This window comes from Ricinus communis, chromosome 8 (assembly GCF_019578655.1).
Source record: "Ricinus communis isolate WT05 ecotype wild-type chromosome 8, ASM1957865v1, whole genome shotgun sequence".
In the NCBI taxonomy this organism is placed as follows: Eukaryota; Viridiplantae; Streptophyta; class Magnoliopsida; order Malpighiales; family Euphorbiaceae; genus Ricinus; species Ricinus communis.
The window spans coordinates 18,950,109-18,966,281 of record NC_063263.1 but is presented as its reverse complement, the minus strand read 5'-3'; the positions used below and the strand labels follow the sequence as shown (position 1 = coordinate 18,966,281).

Sequence of the window (16,173 nt, the reverse complement as noted above, 5' to 3'; positions counted from 1 at the left end):
TTAATGAAACCATCAAAGTGGGCAAATAATAAATAAACCAGAATTAAAGGTTCAATAAGAGAAGACCCAAAAAAAAAAAAAAAGAAAGGAGCCATTATCTTGGGCGAAAGAAACCAATTTTACAGCGCCTCTTTGCTATTCATCTAATTCTAACGAGTCAGCGAGTCCAAACGTTTAGCCAACTCCTCCTTTTTGATAAAAAGCTATCATACGCCCTCATTGCCAGCTGATTGTGATCCAGATAACAACAACAATTGGCCCAACTACCTACACACCGTCAGAGATATACATTATTATTATTATTAATTCAAGACCAATTTGCAGGCCACAATTTTCCATCCATGACTTCTAAAATGTGCTTTGCAATACAGGCCAGGAATTGGCAACATAAGTTCATTGCTTAAGAATAAGAGAGAAGAAAAAAGAAATGTTTATTTCTCATTTAGAGAACATCATTCAACGTAATAATGGTGCAACGAATTAATCAACTAAAGTGTAGCAGTAAACAGATATATTATTTCTTTAATGATTTTCGACCTGTTCAGAGCCTTTGCTTCCTTGTCGTAATTTGCTTCAACAGGGGATTAGGGCATCACTCCTGGCAATCGTTCAACTCTAATTTCTAACTGAGCAAATATATAAAATTATATTTGGTGGAGAGTTCCCCAGGGATCAATTTGACAGACAATTTCATAGCTTACGAAAAATTTCATTTCAGAGGCTTTCAAATCAAAAGTATTCGGTTCTTACGGGAAGAAAAAAGAAAAGCTCAAAGCTGATAAATCCCACAATGCACAAACGTTCTTATTCACGAATCCTCCTGTCCGCAGAGAGTATTTGGTAGCTACATTCAGGGAACTGATAATAAATTGATAAAATACAACGCATTCCACCCTGAATTATTTATTATAACGATCTTATCTCAGTTGGGAATCTCAACATGGCTTATCTCAGTTAAAGCTTTGGTAATTCTGCAAGTAGTAATCTCACCGTATAGAAGAAATAATTCAAATGTAATTAGTGCGTAATTAGTGCATTATCATTGCTAATTGTGCTCTCCCTCTCTCTCTCTCTCTCAAATTGCGGAAATACAATCCTGTCCCGGTTAGCACAAGTGCATTACAAAACCCTCTTAACTTGCCTCGTAAGAATTTCTACCTAGGTGGACGCAGATTGCAACTGCAGAATCTGTAGGATGTTTAAGCATGATATGTGCATATGCACATTTAACTGGACAATTTTAGGTAGTTCCTTGATCGTTTATAACACCGGAAAACAATTTCAGATGAGCATTCAACCATGGTGGTTCTTTTTATTCCTTAAGCGGTTACCAACACAAAGGTTGATTGGACATACCAGGAAACATATAGTCGATGTCTTAACCAGGATAATGACAGGATTAAACCCAAAAAAGAAAGCTGCGTAAAACCCTATTTTACCAAGAAACTTCTTTCCGAATATATTTAGCTTCTATCACCTTTTTCACCTGTGATTATTCATTTATAAGGCTTGAATTATTGAGGTTATCAGCTTTAGGTATCTTTAAATCTGAGAGCAACTCCAAGTTTTTAAAAAAAAAAAAAAAAAAAAAAAAAACCTTTTTGTCTGAATTTACTCATATATGCTTTTATAATCTCCATGCCGTACTTAATATTCATCTAACACATACTTTTACAAAATAAAATTACATCTCATAGATACAATTAAAAAAGAATTTCAACCTAAACTTTGTAACTGTAAAGCACATAGTTTATGTGAAAGGCGAAAAGCTCCAAAGATCATGCAGAAAAAACAAGCTATAACCGAAGCGCAAACACATATAAAGCATGATATTTAGCCAACAAAAGCTACTGCATGATAAGCACCACAGACAGAAGCATGCATTCACACCAAATTTTGAGGATTCATGAATGACATTTACAAATAAAAGCACATGTTCTTGTGGATGAAGATGCAAATTAAGAACCCAAACTGGTCAAGCAAAGAAAACATGTAGGAGAGTTCCACATCAAACACAACAACATTAAAAATGTAAAGCTTTAATTACAAACACAATACCATACAAAACCGTGCAAACATATGACACAAATACAGAAACAAGAAAGCACAAGAAAGAACACACATAAGATCTGAAAGTTAGAGCAACATCCAACATAGTGAACTAAAAATCGTATGCTAGGGCAAACAATCTAAGTTAGCAACCTCCAAATGTTCTTAATGAGATTAAAACCAAAACCATCGAATCAGTTTCCCCAAAAAGTAATTAGCCATCCTCCACCCTTATCAACATTCTACTTTGAGCATATGATTATACAATGAACCACTAACAATCACCATCGAGCTGTCGAGTTTTTGAAGTATCATTTCCAAACCATATCTAAATAGAAGAATCAACAATCTCTTATGATTGCTTCTCAATCTGCCAATGAATCTCCTTACAATATGACATCTATGATCCATCAATGAACTCAAATGAGCCAAATATCCACACTCCGAGGCCTTAACATTTGGCAACATAATGCAAATTCCATAGGACCATCCAGTCCTTTTATCAGTATCTGATTTCTTCCCTCCTAAATTAACCAATAATGATTGACTAACTTTTACTTGTGCATCAAATAAAATCAAGCACCCGACAAACTATAATAACGTAAGACCAAGTTGACAAGAAAAAAATGATAATAAAAAATAATCTAATGATGGTATGCATTCAGTCGGAGGCTGCAAACTACCAAGAGCCACAATGCAACATGCTTGCAGGGGCAGAACCAATAAACCCCCTTGCCAAATCTATGATAAGAGATCCCTTTTCCTGCACTTTACAGAACTCTGCCACTTCAAATTTCAAAACAACAAAAGGGTACTTTTTCCCTAATGCCACTATTTCTCAAAATTATGTACAACCATCTCCACTACAAATTACTAATCTGAAATCCACCGTTGCTTTTCTCTATATCCAAGCAGACCTTGTAATCAAATATTGATCCACCTTATGGAAGTTTTTCAATAAACATGTGCAAGAATAGAAAGAAGCAGCTTCATATTCCCTAGAAGTTATTGAGCTACACCTCAAAAATAAGATTATGAACCAACAACAAAGAACTCTAACAACAAAAATACCAGTACAATACATAATAAACACACTTCTAGAAGAAATATCATTTGAAAGAGTACAAAATAAATAAAATCAATTAGTTATGAGTACTTACCTATATAAAAGGAATGTCATTGTTGATTTCCAGATCCTCGCACTGCTGGATTACCTGTTTGCTGCTGTTGTTGCTGCTGTATCTGGAGGAGGAGGCTTGCAGCAAACTGTAATGTTGACTGGTATCGCTGATTCTTGTCTACCTCAACCTCTGATGTGCCCTGATCAGCAACAAAAGGAGCAGTTTGGAGTTGACTGGAAACCTCCCAATTTACTTTGTCAGAAGATAAAGGCAACCCAGATTGTGTCTGGGAATGATTACCACCCTGAGCCTGACTAGAGAAGACAACAGGATTGTTAGATTGCTGAATAACTGATGGACTATAAGATCCTTCTGTTCCATGCATCATCCCACTATAGGCCTTCTGATGAGGAACCTCAAGCTGATACTGCTGGCTGACATGTGGTGGCAAAGCAACTTGCCCACCTTGAGAAGGTAAGTTAACGCTGTTCAATGGCCTAGATGCAATTCCACCCTGGTGCGGTAGGTTGACAGAGAAATCTTGGATTTGGGCAGTCCCAGGGACCATAATTTCTGAACTGTTAGGTGCACTGGAGATCGATGGATAAGGCTGCGATAACAATGGAGCTTGCGACTCAGAATTGAACTGGCTTCCATACTGCATATGACTCGTGTTTCCAGAATGCTTCCATCCATGCAAAGTTCTTTTATCAACAACTAAGGAGCCTGACACTGGTTGCCCACCTTCTAAAGTAGACAACTGTGCATTTGCAGGCAATAAAGATGTAAGACTGGCAATAAGCTCAGGCGTCCAAGAAACTCCAGCCTGCGAAACTGCTACAGTGCTATTAGAAGCATACGCTTGATGTACCGACTGCTCCGTCATAGACTCAGTTGCTGGTGGATAAAATATTTTTGATGGAGGCTTCGAGTCCTCGTGCAAAATCCTGTTATAATCCATTGGTGTAAAACGTTCCTCCTTCCGAGCAATTTGATTATAATCAATCTCTGGTGGTGGAATCTGATGTCTATCCATATACTGAGGTATATGGTTGGGCTGACATAGCTGTGGCTGTATTGATGCACTACTAGGAGTTTGCTGGGGCAACTTGAGTACTACACCATAGAGACGTTCAGGACCTTTAACTTTCAACACATTGGTTAAGAAATCTGATGGAGGCACCAGAAAGAGTGTCGTCCCATCATCAAACTTTGCAACACCAGCGCGATTTTTAGAACCCAGATAGCGAAGGAATTCAGTATAAGAAGCAAAATCATCTTCACTATCTGGCAAGAAAAAGACAATGTCAAACCCAATGGCCTCGGCATAGTGTTTTGTGAGCATATCCAGTCCTGTTCTGGCTGAGCAATTAACGACTTCAGGACTGCAAAACAGGAAGCTTCCACATTAGGTGGTAAGAAAGGAATTATTTGTTCAAGTGCCATTGCCACCAAGAGAATATAATGACAAAAATGAAGTGATGGTGAAAATAATATCAAATGACATTTTTACTTAGAAGTGACAAACTTCAGGAAACATTTTGGGAATCTATAACAAATTCATGGGAAACTAAAACTTATTTAAAGCTCAAGCCTATTACACCTTGATAATTTCAAGCAAAATTGAACTAAAGAAAGATAAAACCATATCTAAACCAAACATTTAGCAGCACATGATACCGACAGCAAATATACACAAAGGGGAAAGGGGCATTATACAATAAGAGTTATACTCACAGTTCTAAATCCATCCCTTTATCTAAAGGGACACAACGAGCATTACATACTGGTGTTCCACCCTTAGCTATAATACCTCGCCAAATAAAATCATGGTCAATACGATGTTGGTGTGGTCCTCCTGCAGCCCTTCCACCAACCGGACTAGCACTACGCTTCCCTTGAACATTCACAAATGGACCTGAAATACCTGCATCAGCAGGAGGACCAAACCTATTTCTTGAGGGAAAAGCATCCTCATCAATGGGCAATGAAGCATCAAGCCTTGACCGTTTTGGTTCCCTCTGATACTGACTGGGGTCAAGCACATCCCATCCAGTAGATACTGACCGCATTGGTGGCCTAACCCTTGAAGCTGGTGATGGAAGGATCCCAGATGCAGGAGGAGACGGCCTTCTCCAGTTTGGCCCCGTTGGAATGTTGGAATTCCCATCACGGAAACTATGCAGAGGAGCCAAATCATTAAATTCTGCACCAGAAAGCACAGGGTCAAAGCTACCTTGAGGACCAAAAGGACGCAGCTGTAGGTTCGGTCTGCGAATATTACTTGGTGGTAATGGTCCAGACAACGTATGTAGCCCCATAGGACGATGATGATCCAATACTTCTAGTTGGTTAGACCCAAACAGATTTTCATTAAAAATCTCTGGCCTTGGGCCTTTACCTCCAGCATTAAAACTAGAGTATTCTTTACCAGGAGCCAACTCACTGCTTGAATACATAATTGAAATGCGAGGGTCATTGAAAAGCCGGCCCTGCAAGCCTTCTTTCGCACGCCGAGCTTCATCAACACTCCTAAATTCTACAAATGAATAGTGCCTTGCTGGGAAGCTCTTTATTCTCTCAATCTCACCAAAAAGAATCATTGCATTATGGAGCATTTGTTCATCAATCTGCACAGAAGGAGGATAGCCTACCCATAATACATTACTGGGTGGACCTTCCTTTCGGCCCCCTGAAGTCTGAGAATGCTGAAACATTACGAACAAAGGCATTAAAACAGAAACTGTGAACTGAGGTAAACAATTTCGGTTGGTATAAGAACATTAAAACATTCAGAAGCCAAGTAATCTTTCACAAAAAAATTGCTATATGCAGTCCAAATATTCCTACAAAACCACTAACCGACTTGGGCTCAGTGCTTTTATCTGAAACTATAAGTGCAAAAGTTCCGGAATATGTAATAGGTACACAACCGGTCAGACAATTATACCATAAAAGGCAAAGTCATAAGAAAATTGGAATTTGACACAAAAGTAATAGTTTTACAATTGATGGTATGGTAGAAATTATTCAGAATAAATCACCTGAAATCGTCTTACTCCAGAGTGTGCAACTGAAAACTGGCTGTCTCTTGAGTCACGAAACTCGGGCAATTGTTCCTGCTGAATGAATAAAGTGAATCCTAAGTTTATCTGGTCAAATAAAACTAGAAGAAAAGAAATCAATTGAGAGGAAATTGCACCCATTTCATAAGGCAGACAGCTTTTAGGTTCCTTTAATTGGCATTTGTTCTATGGGAGAATATATTGAGGATGCAGACGAATCAAATTTACACATACATTTCATACATCTAGGCTATATAAGTGCAAGATTAACCCACAAGATTGGACCAATAAGTGTGTAATCAAAATCCTAGACTCCTAGTGCACAAAAAATTGACGAGAAAAATATCGAAACAAGCAAGCCTCACTTGCAACGTCATTGGCTATCTATACCAAATCTAGTTTTAAAATATGAATTCCATGGCAACTACAGTTAGAACTCTGAGAACTACATCATATATTCTCAAGAAATAAACTTACCCTTCTTACAGATTGTGACCGAAGGAAATCCACTCGTATCTGATCACCACCAAGTCGTTTTCCGTTCATGCTTCTCATGGCTTCTAAAGCATCTTCCAGTTTGACATACTCGATAAATGCAGTATTCCGGTCTCTAAGAAACTTAAATTCCTCAATTTTACCAAACTTTAGAAACTCTTCTTCCAACTGTTCCTTAGAAACTGCTGGGCTGATTCCACCCACCCACAGATTCTTAGAGGGTTTGGCCTGAAAGCACAATCAAGTCGGGTGACAGAAAGAAGTGTATCCACTAAATATTTATTTCACATCAATAGTCTATTCCAAATCAAATAAGAGAAAATCTACCAAGACTTCTGAAATATTTAAGCCTACATTGGCATAAGTCAGCATGCATCCTCAAAAAGTTAAGCATACTGCATCATCCACAGATCCCAAAATAAGTTGTAGCCATGCCCCCCCAACCCCCCCACCCCCCCCACCCATTGTGTCTCAATCTTTGTTTCTCTAACTCTTAACTTTACCTTAGCGTTCCCATGCTGGAAGCGCGTTGAACACTTATACATGTTTACTTAGGTATGATTCTCAAAGTATAAAGAAAAAAAATAATGCAAAGTTCGAGTGAAATAGCTTCAATACGAGTTTCCCCATTTTTAGAAAAAAAAATTGTTTTTCTTCTTTTGGTGAGAGGGGAGGTTTTTGTTGTTGCTAATCTAACCAAACAGATAAATATCACTTCGGAGGTAAATGGGAAAAAAGATGTATCTTAAGGAAGACATACATGTCATATTTTTCTGGTCCGCATAAGAATTGCCAATGGTTGTTGGATCAATAGCCAACTAACCTCCCTTGTGAACAAAAAAATAACAAAATAAAACAAAAGAAGCAAATCACATAGGTACATAGCAAAAACCAGGGTCCAAAGTGTGTGGACCTGCAGAGGTAGGTAACAACAAAAAGCTGAAGAAGAATGAATACAAAATTTATATTCAAAGACTTTATCCTTCTCCCCCAATTCGTATATTGCTTACAGAGCAAGCAATCAAACAACGATTAAATACTAGGAGTTTATGTAGATGGTATGAGGAGTCACAAGGTGAAGAGATCAGCCTAAAGAAGTTTCTAATGGAATTTGACAGGATTACTTTATTCTGCCAATCATAGATGACTTTCAAGTTCTTAAAAGTTCCTGGTGGATTCTCAGAAAGATGCTAAGGCTTTCAAAAATGTAAAGATCTCTTTTTCCCAGCTCCATTTCTCTGGACCAATATAAATAGTATTATAGGAGAACAACAATCTATCCATGAGCCTTTTTAATGAGTTCGTATATTTATAAGTTGCAAAAACTGGAAGTTTACTTTGGAAACTTATGATTCATTAAGCATATCAACGAGATTACAGTGTCTAATCCAATGACATCATTAATAAGCTATTTGGAATATGTTCCTCCATAATTTTCTAAAATGGGTGACTGTAAGAAACTAAAACTCTTATTGAAGTATTTTGACGGCAAGAATCATTTTGTACTTTAAGTATTCAACAAAATCAATAAAATAGTACATTGTTAGTTCCATTATATGTACAGCATCTCTGAGATTAAACAGTAGCCATTTTCACTAAATTCTGAAAGAAAGAAAACCCATATCTATTCATAAGAATTTAACCCATGTGCTTGCATTTTTTGCTATATTCATATAATTAATTAAAACGTTGTACGTGTATTCAGTAAAGTGAAAATCTGATATTTCAACTTAGGATCTAAAGCTTTTGCTCCCTTTCTGCCTTTTTTCCAGCTTGAGTAAACATATTCTAGGGTGGAATAATAATAGGAAAATTAATTGTTAACATTGCGCTTCAAGAAGAATTACCGATGATTGAAAATTGTGGCTTATATTGGGAATTTAGCAAGTCAATATGGAAAAGTTAACAAGAGAAACGAATGTCTGGTTTCTCGGAGAAACAAATATTATTGTTTAAAAACGAGTGAACAAAGTTTCACCAGATTTTTGAACGTTGTCTGCAGCTTTTATTCATATGCTGAGCGCAATTTATGAAACTAGAAACGCAATGTCGTGTTCATCAACGCCTTAAAGATATGTAGATTTTCTATTCGGTGAAACAAGATAATAATTGACCCAAATACACACACACAAAAAACGCCTGGGTTTAAAAGGATTTAAACCTGTAACAGATACTTTAAGTAAACGATAAAGACATTTCCATCTTCAATGTTTTTCATTTTTCTTTTTTAATTTGTGACCTCTCTAGTTGGGATGGAAATTAGAACGAATATGAAATCTCACAAGGATAATGCTTTTAAAATCGGTACTTTCTTTTTGTTTCTTTGTCTTTCATGAGTTGATCTAACTTGCAATCATATGATATTTTTGATATCTTGGAAGTTAATTTGTTAAGAGGCAGAATAAAGAGTAAAGAAAACCAAAAAAAAAAAAAACATTCACAATGCTAAAAAGAATCAAATAATAATTTACAAAATCCCTAGACTGAATAATCAACAAATTAAAAGAAAAAAGGGATCCGAATCGAGAAAAACTAAAAATTAAACCTAACAAAACAACGTAAAGAAGAGAACAACAAACCGGTCTCGCAAACTCGATTTTGACAGGATTTCCACGAAGCAGTGTCCCTTGAAGCGCGTCTTTAGCAGCTGCGGCATCCTCCACATGCTTGAAGTACAAGAAGGCGTAGCTTCTAGAAGAATACGTGGTTACACTATCAAGAGCACCGTATTTCGCAAATAGATCCATAAGATCCGAATCTGTTACATCCGGAGCCAAGTTACCAACCCAAAGATTGTTCGATGGAGCCTCCGGTTCATCTGATTCCTTGTGTACCCTGCTAAATTTCATTGGAGGAGCCATTTGCTTTTTAAAAAGAAAGGACAGAGAATTAGGGTTAGGGTTTGGCTAATTAGGGATTATGAAGAGAGGGACTGGTGAATGGAAACTTGAAAAGAATGATAGGGAGAATGGGAAGAGAGGAAAGGAGATTTTACAATGAGAATTGAAGAGATCAGAATGCGATTCCTTGCATTTATATATGCATATATGGCGAGGCTATTGCTTTTACGAAAGAGAGAAGATAAGAGGAGGTAAGCATGATAAGGTTTGCTAAACGCTGTGTCGTTATATCAAAAGGTTCCTAATCCTCTTTCCAATTGATAAATAACAGTACATTTCTTTAGCTTAATATGATAACATATCTATCTATAATCTATACAATAATAGTAATATATAAATATACTCTTATAATTAATCAAAAATTACTGATTTTATCTCATCATAATTATATATGAAATTTATTTAATTTTTTATCATAATAGAATTAATTAGTAATTAATTTAATCCTAATCCTAATCCTATCATAATTTGATATACATTCATAATTTTATAAAAAATTGATAAATATATCATATTATATACAGTAAAACCTCTTTATAATCATACTCTTGAGACTAAATAAAATTTATGACTATAAAAAAGTTATAACTTAATAGAGATTTAAGTACTAAAATTTTATATTGATTTTTATTGGTGAAATTATAAAAACTATAAATAAAATATGTAAATATTTTTGTCATATTATACAAATATAATTAATAAAATAAAATAAAAATATAATAAGATAAATTATAATATAATATATATTTTTTAAAGTTATATATACAAATATTCTGTATAGATGATTATTTTTTATATGAGACTTAAAAAATTTACAATTTATTACAATAGAGAGTTTATTTCTATTTATAACTAGTCCATATTAGGACTATCACTTTTTATCACTATATAAAAATTATTTATATATAAAAAGTATCACTATAAAGAGACTATATATGCCTATGATAGAGTTCAAATAACTCAATTATAAATTTTTTGTAAAAATTGAAGATAATAAATAAAAAAGATGATACTTTTAATTTTATTTAATTAATTTTTTATTTATGTGTATCTTTTTTTAATCCTATAATAGTTTTATAAACATTTTTAATCCTATCAAAAATTGATGAATTACTTTATATCGTATATATATATATATATATATGTGTGTGTTCATTGTTATTATTATAATGTTTTATTCGTAAGATTATTTATTATTTACTACTATATTATCTACTAATTTATTAAATAAAATTATTTTATAACTTTTATAATAATAATTTATATACGTAACACCAGTGACGAGTAATACTAGTAGATATAACTGAGATATAAAAAGAAAGATTGATATATGTTAATAACATTTACATACAAATATAATGATGATATATAAAATTTTATGTTTATTATATAATTAATTTATTAACGAATAAATTATAATTAAATAAGAATTATAATACTAACAATAATTTTTAATTTTAAAAGATAACATATCATTTATATTTTTAATATTATATCATTTATATTTTTAATATTAATTTTTATATATAGCTAAAAAGAACTTTTAAAAATTTTATATTTATCATATTAATAGAATTTAAAATATTTAAGTCATCATTACTTTCAAAATATCATAAATAATTTTAAAATATTAGAGATTTTATTAAACTTTTCAATCAATTTTACGTTATCAAGTACTGTTAAAATTATACCAATGTAAATAGATGACTAATTTTTTAAGTATTCTAAATATTATTTATTGATAATTGAATTTAAAAATAATTTATTATTTAAATATATTTATATAATTAGGAGTATTTTATTTAAAATCTAGAATTTCATAAGTTCACTATTAAGAATATAAAAATATAGATTTTTTATAGTACAATTTCACTTATATAAGAAAAAAAATAAAACACAAAGCTTTCATCATGTATTAAATAAGAAAAATATGTCTTTTATATTAGGATTAATTGAGAAAATAGTAAAATAACGAATTCAATTATTATATTCATTTTCTAAAAAAATATGTAGTAATTAATTATTTACTCATGTGTTACTCTTTAACTATAAATTACAATGAAGAATTGATAAAAAAGGATTTCAAAAAATTTCTATAATTACTTGTTACATTTTAAAAAATAGTAATAACTTAAAATACTTTTAAGTGTCTTCTTTAATAATTTTTTAATATTTTAAAATTTTATTAATATAACAAATAAATAATTATTTAAAAATATTTATTATATGATTTATTATCAATTTATGAAATTAATACTACAAATATAATTGATATGTTTTTTTTAAGATTAGACATTATTGTATAATTAGAAAACTATCTTTTAGTTAATATAATGTCAAGAATACAATTAAATAAATTAGAATCATATTTAATTATAAAAATACCTTGTTAGTTAATATATAATATATTTAATTATACAATAAAATAAAAATTATATATAAGCATAATACCTATATATATTAAAAATAAATACTTAAGTCAAAAAAATATTTTTATATGTAAAAAATAAATACATATATCAAAATTTTCTATTTTAATATATTAATTTTAAAGATCATAACTTTTATAATAAAAAAATCTTAAGTAATATTTAAATATAAAGAGTGAAAATTTTTATTTAAATTCATTAGACTCTTTAAATTTTATAATTAATTTACTTTTATTTCCATAAATATTAGTATTTTTTTTATTTCTCTTTTCTTTTCTTTTAAACTTTAGCCAATGAAAAGATAAAATTAAAAATATTAGTTAATGAAATATATTGAAAACTTGCAATACATTAATTAAATACAAAATAAAGAACGAAATTTAGCGCTCTATACTATTTACTTTATGTTTAAAGAATAAAAATATATTAAAGCTCGTTTTTTATATGCCATTGTAAAATAAAAAATTTAATATATATAAAAAATGCGAATATTAAATATTATAGAAAACTCAAAATTATTAAAATATAATCTAGATTTTGCATAGAAATCTTCTATTAATAAACTATTTTACTAATAATTAGTAGTATAAATCTTTATTGAATCACATAAAGAAATCTAATAAAACCATTACATAAATTTAATAAGAAAAAGTAAATAAGTAAAAATCATCATCTCCTAACAGAAAATCAGTAGAAAAGTTTGAGATAACACTGTTATTATTTTTTTCTTACGCTTATTTCTAAAGTGGTATTGCCTTATTGCCTTACCACTAGGAAAAAGTACCAGTTATTATTTTTATATTCATTTTAACTTGAGTTATTAAGAAATGAAAAAAGTAAAACAGAAAGTTTAATCCACATATAATAAGATCATCAAAGAAAAAATGTAAGAGATTAGTGGATCTTACATCATTGCTTGGTTCATCCTACAGGCCTTTAAATGTTATTTTGCAAGTATTTTCAAAATGTCATTGCATAGTTACAGTATTAATCAAAGAATTTGTGGAAGTGAAAATATGAAGAGTCCTATAAGTAAAAAAGCAATCTTCAGAATGTCAAAAACAACACCCAACATGGTGGCTGGCTCTGTTGGCCAGGAGGACAAAAGATCAATGTGATCCTGTAGGGCTAGAATTTAGATTCCCAAGAGTTCTTCTTGGTGGGTGGTGCAGCAGCACCTAAACCTAATAGAAAATTTACAGACGACACCTGACTTGACTGGTAGCCCAGGACCAAATAGAACAGGAACTCACTCACTATCATTTCTAGGATAAGAAAAGTTGTTGAAAACATGAGTGAGGAGAATATGAATGATTAATTGCTTTAACAAATGATAGGAAATCATCATCTTAGCAACTATACACCCCAATAACTAATAAGTTATGATACATATAGAATGCAAGAAAATACCCTCCAATTAAGATGATTCCAAAACCCAAGGATCTCCTCAAGTGAAGTTAGGGAACACTAGTTCCAACAATGAAATTAGCACTCGAATTCAACTCCAAACGCCACAAACCAAGTATGATTTGATAAGTTAAGAATAAAACATAAGATTTTGGTTAGAGAACGCCACAAAACATCTGTGAAATGAAATAGTTTCTCCAACAAAACATCAGCACAAACACTTAAACATTTATCAAGCTTTACAGCAATTCAACCCAATAGACACATTTTGATGTGCAGCAAACTAGCAATCAAACGCGTGATTGTTTACCTTTTAAGTTCTTTACTGAATAAAGGGAAGCCATCATCTGTCAACTACCCAACAACAGGATGAGCAATTAACATTTCCAAAACTCAAGCCATCACAGGTAGTCTAGGATAAATATAAAAAAGGAAAATTAGATGCCAGAGTTACTCATTTAAGGCAATTCACCAACGAAATGAAATTAACGGCATCAATTAAAAAGCATCAACAAATAGAAAAGAAAACTATGTGTTTAAGATTGATATGTTGCATGACCAAGATTCCCAGATTTCTCATCAAAGCCAAAGCCAAGTTCTGCAAGACTGACTTTGCCCTGGAAGAGATCCAACAATTGAGGCACCTCTTCTAGATGCTTCATCACAAACCTTTTCAAGAAGACCTTCTCAGAAGCTATCAACACAGAGGATACAGGGATATCATCCTTAATCAAACCTTTTAACAGCAAAACTCTTACAACTGAACATCTAGGAATAATCCTTGCCTCCAAATTATAACAAAGAACAGTTGGAACTCTAACAATATCAGCAGGACGCCAACCCATCTCGCAGACAAAGAAATGCATTTTAGTCATTACATTCTTCTCCGAGATATTCATACATAAGGGCTGCTTTTTGAAAATTGACCAAAACTCATCTTTAGAAATACCCCACCTCCTATAAACCTCCACTTTGTGCTGCCATGTTTTGTTAGACATTAGAAGAAAAACAGGCAGTTCCCAGACAAATGACTGCTTTGAAGGGTCAAATCCCATTTTCATAAGCTTCTCAACCCCTTCAGTAAACTTGCTTACTTTTCGGCACATAACCATAGTATAATTAGCTACCAGGATAGGAATAGCAGATAGAGGAACTCCAATTTCTCTTAAAAATGATAAATTGACAGTAAAATATTTCAGCAGTTTAGGCATAGAAAATGTTGACATGCGTTTCAAAGTCTTAATTACTTTCTCATCATCTGAAACAAGTGCACTTTTCAAGATATCACAACATGGAATGAGATATCGCTCTAAGCTCCTACAAAGTAAATGTGCATTCTTAGAAACAATTATAGAAAGGTCTGAACTTGAAGCACCCATTGAACGTAAAAACTCAAGCTTTGGCAAAAGTGAACTCTTAGGATCGGCTAAAAGCACCTGGGGCCTTTCTTTAACAATTCTGGAGATTTGAGAATTGTTGAATCCTTGGTCCTTGAAAAACATGAGTACGGAATTTGGTTTTTCAGGTGTATCAAAATGTACCCACTTAGAGAGAGTTTTAGCAGTTTCTGAAGTGAACCCACATGAATTTACGAGATATGAAACTGCAAATGATTTCTTATAGTCTAAATTTTCAGTTGAAAAGTATCTCACTTTAAGAAACAGAGAAGTACTCTTGTTCATAGATAATTTTGAACAGTACAAACAAAACATTATAAAATTTTACCTCGAGAGGAACAATCAATTACTAAGAATTGTATAAAATCTTGTTTAAGAGAACTGACCAATGGAAGCAGCAAGACAGCCGTGGATATTGGTTTAATCTTCTCCCATCTCCTCTAACTGCAGAGCACCAGAAGGAGAATTCAGAGTTTTCTATTAGTGAGAAAGGGGATGCTTCTTTGAGTTGGGATTCAATTTTTTTTGCTTGTAACCAGTAAAATGAGAGCATGGGTGCGATTTTCCAATATGCAGCAGGCTTTTGGGAGGGAGAGACCTCGAGGAGGCGTAGATGGGCTTCAGAATTTTATTTGTTCTTTGGAGGTTCTTGCTTGTTTTCTTCGGTAAATTATAACATTGACCGGGCCATGAAGGTACCTGGTCTAATCCATATATATAAAATTTTTTATCCTTCTATTTTGTAATTTTATTCTAAATAATCACCCCGATCGAAAATTTTCGTTAGACGATTGTGGACTAAATTTGATTTTAAACTATTTACTTTTTTATTTTTAGTGTAATTAACAGATTATCCCCTATAGTTTATTCATCACACTAATTTTTTTTAATAAAATTAACTATTACCTCTTTCATTTAAATTTAAATTTAAAATTGTTAAAATACTAAATTGATAAAAAAGATTTTCAACTTAATCATTAAATATTTTATTTTAATTTTTAGTATAATTTAATTTTAGTAAAATTTAAACATTTTAAACGTACTTATATTTAGCAAAACATTAAAAATTCATAAAATTTAACTTTCAATTATAAAATAAAATAAAATATTGTTCTTATTATTAATTTTTTATACTAGAATTGTAATTGAATAAGAAATTTTAAAATCAAATTAAATCTTTTATCAATTTGTTTTTTAATTATATTGACTTTTAAAATATAAAAAAATTTAGTGCAATAAATAAAATACATGGAATAATATATATATATATATATATATATATATATATATATATATATATATATATATTA

At 32.0% G+C, this 16,173-nt stretch overlaps 2 protein-coding genes across 6 annotated transcripts; both read right to left on the bottom strand.

The window, feature by feature from the left end:
- Positions 1-15,530, bottom strand: LOC8287637 (flowering time control protein FPA). Of its 5 annotated transcripts, none has more exons than XM_048378555.1 (7): positions 15,250-15,530; positions 13,777-13,878; positions 6,713-6,958; positions 6,215-6,292; positions 4,908-5,878; positions 3,210-4,555; positions 1-267 (listed from the first exon to the last, which is right to left on the bottom strand). In XM_048378555.1, exons 3-6 carry the CDS (start codon positions 6,788-6,790, stop codon positions 3,226-3,228), a joined length of 2,457 nt encoding a protein of 818 aa, XP_048234512.1. In that variant the 5' UTR covers positions 6,791-6,958; positions 13,777-13,878; positions 15,250-15,530; the 3' UTR covers positions 1-267; positions 3,210-3,225. The 5 variants fall into 5 exon arrangements, with proteins under 5 accessions (XP_048234512.1, XP_015581057.1, XP_048234513.1 ...); XM_015725571.3 differs by lacking the exons at positions 13,777-13,878; positions 15,250-15,530 and adding an exon at positions 9,310-9,857 and having other exon boundaries at positions 4,908-5,376; positions 5,455-5,878; XM_048378556.1 differs by lacking the exon at positions 13,777-13,878.
- Positions 13,924-15,243, bottom strand: LOC112536432. The gene has a single exon (XM_025159177.2). It carries the CDS (start codon positions 15,176-15,178, stop codon positions 14,003-14,005), a length of 1,176 nt encoding a protein of 391 aa, XP_025014945.2. The 5' UTR covers positions 15,179-15,243; the 3' UTR covers positions 13,924-14,002.
- Positions 15,531-16,173: the final 643 nt, after the last annotated feature.